This window comes from Apium graveolens, unplaced genomic scaffold (assembly GCF_009905375.1).
Source record: "Apium graveolens cultivar Ventura unplaced genomic scaffold, ASM990537v1 ctg8133, whole genome shotgun sequence".
Lineage (NCBI taxonomy): Eukaryota > Viridiplantae > Streptophyta > Magnoliopsida > Apiales > Apiaceae > Apium > Apium graveolens.
Window position 1 is genome coordinate 61,041 of NW_027420914.1, and position 6,505 is coordinate 67,545.

General features: G+C 35.1%; 1 protein-coding gene across 1 annotated transcript; it reads right to left on the reverse strand.

The window, feature by feature from the left end:
* Positions 1 to 2,886: 2,886 nt before the first annotated feature.
* On the reverse strand, positions 2,887 to 5,294 carry LOC141704686 (uncharacterized). Its single transcript, XM_074507881.1, has 5 exons — positions 5,115 to 5,294; positions 4,330 to 4,693; positions 3,886 to 3,956; positions 3,161 to 3,259; positions 2,887 to 3,081 (listed from the first exon to the last, which is right to left on the reverse strand). Exons 1-5 carry the CDS (start codon positions 5,292 to 5,294, stop codon positions 2,986 to 2,988), a joined length of 810 nt encoding a protein of 269 aa, XP_074363982.1. The 3' UTR covers positions 2,887 to 2,985.
* Between the last annotated feature and the right edge of the window lie 1,211 nt (positions 5,295 to 6,505).

Here is a 6,505-nt window from a genome sequence, read left to right on the forward strand (position 1 = left end):
CATGGTGGGAAGGAAGGAGATGAGACTCACAATTGGTAGTATTTAAACATATTGTGGGACATAGCATGGGTACAGTGTCCACTACAACAAAGATAACTAAATTCCATCCCTCCCCCCTCTCTCTCTTTCTCTCTCTCTCTCTTCCTTCATACGCAGAACGCCATCACCTCCACCACCATTAATGGTGGCTTCGTCAGTTCTCCGATTGCTTACAACACACACGCACACACTCGACCTAACCCGAACCCACACACAGACTCACACACCCGAAACACACACACACACAATTCGCACAGCACACACACAATCACCATAACATCTCTCACACACCATAACACACACACAATTTGTAACAAAACTCGTTGTCAGTGGTGATGGGTTATGGCGTCGGTCGAAGCAGGGGAGGGTTGTGGTATTTATGAGTTCCAGTGTGTGTTACGCATGTTTCATGTGTCAGTTTTGTGTGTGTGAGTAAAGCGTGTGTTTGTGTGGGTCGATTACGTTAAACCAACAGTCGAGATCCCCTCCAGAGCTATGATAATACATTATTGCAGGTTTACTTCAACCATAGTGTCTTGAACCTCCTTCTAGAACTACTTGCAACCCTAAGTATTGTTAGCAAAGTCAAGTGGTAATGGCGGTGTTGTAGCAGCGGAGGGGGGCGAGAGAGAGAGAGAGAGAGAGAGAGAGAAAGGTAGGGAGATAGAAAGGTAGGGAGAAGCAAAACGGAGGGTGAAATGGTGAGATATGGAGTTGTCGGAATTTTTTCCAGGTGGTGGCCGGCGGTTGCACGGTTGATGGGTGTGGGTGGTTCTATTTTTTTTGAAACATTTTATGTTAAAATCGACCGATTTTGGTGTAATTTATTCAGGGGCGGGAGATTCAAATTTCACAAAATTTTGAATTTCAAATTTTAAATTTTATAAAAATGACCAAAGATTCGTCGATTTTATATAAATTCCGCCGCAAAACTTAAAATCCACCCTCTTAAAAGCCACCAACATGCTTCGGTCGATTTTATACTAAAATCTACCGGATATGGTCTATTATAGCTAAATTCCACCAATATTTGGTGGTGCATTTTAGTAATTTTGTTGTAGTGGTCCTTTTATTTTGTTGTATTTTAATCTTTGTTTTATCATATAATCCAAACTGATACTTATTGCTTAATTTAGGAAGTAATGTATATTATATATTCAAGGTATGCTACAATAGTGATATGTTTTTTAATGTCAAGCGAGGACAATAGACTACTGAAAAACACAGCAAGCTCTCTTCCGACATTCACTACTAGAAATATGGGATCAGCCATCGATTCTGAACCGATATTAAAAAAATACTGAACCGATGTCTTCACGTGTGATGTTAAATGTCATCAGCCTTTGACATCGGTTCACAGCCGATGTCTATTACAGTGCTATACATCGGTTTTAAGAATAATTCTGATGTCTTTGCAACAAATTTCAGCTTATATTACAGTATTTCTAGGTGAATATGAGTATATTATGGGGTAATTATCCATTAAAACATGAAACCTACAAGCTCTAAAAAATATTTTTTTTAAAATCTTTCGAACAAACCGATGTGAAAGTCTAGATTAGACATCAGTTATGTTGTCTGACCGATGTGAAATGGTCCATCAGACATCGGGTACTTTTATCAACTGATGTAAAATACTGGGTTAGACTTCGGTTTCGTTCGTTTTGTGATGTTAAATCCTTTTGTTTAATATCAGTGTTTTTTTAACCGATGTTTAATCTTTAATATTATAAAATTTAAGACATCAGCTATTGAAAATTCGATGTTATTTGGCTTAAAATACATTGATTTTTTTACAGAACCGATGTCAAATGACTATTTGACATTGGTTTTTGTAGTTCTTTTTCTGTTAATATTGTTTCACCTGATGTCTTTTGTTCATTTTAACATCGGTTTTAAATTACCATTCTGATATGTTAATGTACTGTAAATTGCATATGCCATCCTGGTACTATTAATAGCCCAGGGAACCAATTGCATTTTCAACCAAAAAAATACCAACAATATGCAATACATCCAACCAAATTTGTAAAAACATAGAGGTATACATTGATACCAAATTTACTAACATTCATTCCAACAAGAGCTCAATTCGGACATTACTTTCCAAGTCTAAAATAAACATCCCAACTAAAATAATAAAACTCAAATTCCAAAGTTATTACATCCAACATTCTAAACATATTTGACTAGTTAATATGTACCACCAGATAGTATCTGGAGGTAGTATCTGGAGGTAGACATCATCTGGAGGAAGATTCCTATAATACCAAATCCAACAGTAAAGTGAGAAGTGATACAGTAGGAAATTCCACTGGGAAAGTACTTACATTGGCATCAGCTGAAGAACTTGGAGGCTCCCTACTAGGGACGGATGGAGTTTGTTTATATGAAGAAGATCCACTCGGACATAAAACAGTTGACTGGGAAGGCTTTGATTCCCCTCGAGATGTCATGCCGTAGTGAGTTGGGAGTAGATGAATCCTATCTATTAAAAAATGTCTGTGTCTAAAGCACAACAAAATTAGAGCTAAGCTTTTAGTTCTCAATATTGAACTTGTATTGATTCAGTGCAGGGCAAGCTCAGACTTTTATACAAACTCTAGGCCATGAAATGAAGGAACTAACAAAATGTAAAAATGCTGAAACATTATCAAAGGATAGACAGTGAATATATCATACAACATTGTAAGTTATATATATAGCGCCATCTTAATAAAAGAACATTCATGTGGGGGTACAAGGTACACCTATTTAACCTATTTACACTTCATGCATGACTCTGTAAAATTATATCAATCTCAATAGTAAACATGCACAAAGATCGTGTAGAGCATTGATAAAGTCTGGGAATTACAAGATGTATAACATTACAGGAAAGCATCCTATAAATCTGATTAACAAATTAACTATACTTTCAGTCTTTTACCCTTTTATCAAGATTGTCTACATAAGTTTGTTGTTCAATTTCTCAATCAAAAGCTTTTTCTCCTCTTCTGGCAGAGAATTGAATATGAAGACCGACTTGTCACCAATATCATCCTTTAGTGGCAAACAAAATCTGTAAGAAATGGCATAAAATCTATTTTTTAAGAACATCTGGAATAAATGAAGGATTTACCTTAATTGGCTGAGTGAACATCCGTCCAGCAAACACCACAAAGAGCGCCATCCACAGACCAAGTAAAGTAGTCTTAAGTCCATCATCCATTAGACCTGTCTGTATTTCCAAAATAACCCATAGTCAGCATAGGAAGCATAGATGGTGCAATAATTTACCATCTCAGACTTCAAAAATAGATACATATTTTGTCTATTATGCATCAGAACTAAATATATTCTTCATTTATGATAGACAAATAAATGGTGTTTATAATAATATCATGTGATTATCTCCAAGATGATCGAGGATTAGCAAAAGCACCATATAGGTTAAAAGGATAACTTGTTTACAAAGAACACATTGCAATTGAGCATCTCAAAGTCCGGAAGAGAGGAAAAACTTTTCCAATTCACACCTTAAATAATGAAGTACTGAGTTTAATGAAAACATTAGCAATTTCATTAGTTCAAATCAAACAGCAATCATAACTGAATACAACTGAAAATCTCAATGAATTTAAGGAGGTTTTATTATGTGTTAATTATAAGAAACTGCTTGTGATTCTGTTTTCTGTTACATGAGAGGTCTGGAATTACTCTAGCAGATAGGTCAATGTTTTTGATCAAATTCCTATCAAAGTTTCCAAACTAATAAGCGTCAGTGTACAACTTCAACAAAGTAAATACTCATTATTTTAACAAATGTTCAAGAAATGGAAAGGTTAGTTGGGTACGGAAAATTACCAAGTGCCCTAAAAGAACTGCAGGAACTACAAATGTAAGAACTCCAGCTTCCAACTTCCCATAGCAAAGCCCTGGTCCATTAATAAAAGGAATCGGTATATCATTTGACATGATAAATTAACATTGGAGACACCTAAACTAATATAGCCCCTGCACATTATACTAATTCTAAAGATCGCTCTTGATAATCATTATCTGAAACACTCAACCTGGCACCTGGTATAGAGCTGAATATTATTTAAGAAACAACAGTAAAAACTGTGTTCATTTTTCATTTCAAGCTTCGTTAATAAATAACTGACCTCTATAGATATTATATTCAATAGTTGAGGAAAAAGTAGCCATCCATTTCATTTGTAGAAAAGAATCATACACCAATCATTATTTTAAATATAAATATCAGAAATTACAAATCAAGCACACAACAAAGAATGAGCAAATTACCTTCCTTAAAGACAAGCCCCGTGAATGCAGCAAAGAGTGGACCAATAAGCCAGACAACAGTTGGGTGGTTGACTATATATTGTACCAAATTCTGACCAGCTGGTTCAGCAAGGGTGAAACTGGTTGCTATCGATCCTAAAACACCAAGGCCCCATAATAGTTGAAGAGTGCGCTTAATCTCAGTTACATAGATGTGGATCAAAAGTAAGGATAGTCCTAACCCAACAGCACCAAGTGCATAGAAGAAATCAAAATTTGGTTTGATCAGATCTGTGAGGAAGGAATGGTCAGGCGGGAAAGCCGTGGAAGCGGCAAAGACAAAGGAGGTAGCAGCAGTCACCAAGCCTGATCTATATAAGATAACCTGCAGAGTATGGAAAAGGTTGAACAAGGAATACCTACTAATGCGTAACACTTCTTTTTTTTTATAAAAAAATGGATCGACAGGCTTACAGCCTAGCGAACACCCATCTTGTCTTGATAACAAGAGGTTAAGGGTTAAGACCTCAGTGGGGGCAGGAGTGTGCATATTTAAATTCATGCATATGACTATTTTTAATGGACAAAGATCTATAATGGCATCATAGTTTTCGAAGTACCAAACCAGCCAATGTATATGCACAAGGAAAACGATAAGGAATGGCATAATAACAGTGACATGAGCAATTCAATGTTTGGAAAATTTCCATATTATTTTTTGACCGTCAGCCCTTTCAATTTCCCCAAGAACAACTTATTTCCCAAACCCGATAGATTTCGATACTTAAAACAGCAAATAATTTTACGAGATCACCGTATGTAATAGGCAATGACACCAGAACATAAAAGTCATCCTCTTGGTAAAGATGGGTACACTTGCAAAGTTTGCTGAATATAAACACAACAATTACCATTGATGTAGGAAGATGATGACGCAAGAGCTCATTACGGAATTGAGGCCCAATGTGAGTATACATCTCCAGCATGGTAAGGATGCAAGTTATTGAATAAAAATCAAAAAGTCATCCACAAACCATAGTAATTTAGAATGCCAAGCTCCAAATATCCAATGGATTGTTTAAGTTGAAAAAGGCAACAACTATTTCAACATGTTACCGAACATAAAAGAAATGTCAAATTTGTTACATCTAACTTCAAAATGGCTGAAATCGTAAACGGTGTTACACTACAAGAAATATTGAATCAGACAATGGTTTTTCACCGTTGTCTAAAAGATGAACTTTTCGTTGCTATCTGGGGGCGGTGTGTTTGGCATTCATACAATGATTACGCACCATTGTAACAAATACATCACACAACTGAATATAAAGCCTTTATCTCATTTTATTCACACAACCCATATGACCCTTTTTAATATTTTACAAACAACAGTTTTCTAGTCGTTGTAACAATTTAGAGGCACAATAGTTGAAAATAGTGTTATATAAATTGACTCCTACAACAGTTTATGTATTTATTTTATCTAGTTACACAATGATTTTTATTAAGAAGACAAATGTATGAGATACTTTAGGCAACGGTTTTTTTGTTTTTTGGGTATTGTGTTTTAACTATGCTCACAATAGCTTTTGTAATGACCAAGATATTGTTATAAGCTAATCTAATAATGGTATGTAGTGATCCCAGAGTGTTGTTAAGATTTGTACATACAATGGTGTTAATCATTTGATCTATTGTGCAAATCATTAAGGCACAATGTTTAAGTTCTATTAATCAGTTGTATAAGTTTGTTTCATACAAGTGTATGCCTTTTAAAACATCATTGTCGAATATCTTTAGCACAATGGTTTACTTTTGTGCCAAATATTGTCTAATATAGCTTAGAACAATGGTTTACTTTTGTACCAACTGTTGTCTAGTATAACTTAGCACAATAGGTATTTTAATTTTACTAAACAATTGTATGTCAAACATATAAATGGTTCTATACCTATTCTATTTATAAATAAAGCCTTTACAAATTAGAATGGAGTTGCTATATACAGGGACAATAACTCTCACAAGGAGATGACCTATCATTTATCCTAATCCTCCTCGTTCTTCAAGAAGAATTGTTTCCGCTACTTCTCCATATCATCCTTGAGGGTGTAATTATTATTCCAACTCAAGTAAATCTCCAGAACCTGAGTCAATATAGGTCTGTAGTATTCACTTAACAGCTCATTAGAGTATAATC

Bases quoted from the DNA above. Each gene is read 5' to 3' on its own strand.
- LOC141704686 (XM_074507881.1), bottom strand. From the start codon at position 5,294: ATGCTGGAGATGTATACTCACATTGGGCCTCAATTCCGTAATGAGCTC. The intron at 3,957-4,329 runs GTAATTTGCTCA...TTAATGGACCAG, and splicing joins GGGGCTTGTCTTTAAGGAAG to GGCTTTGCTATGGGAAGTTG. The intron at 3,260-3,885 runs GTAATTTTCCGT...TTGGAAATACAG, and splicing joins CAGTTCTTTTAGGGCACTTG to ACAGGTCTAATGGATGATGG.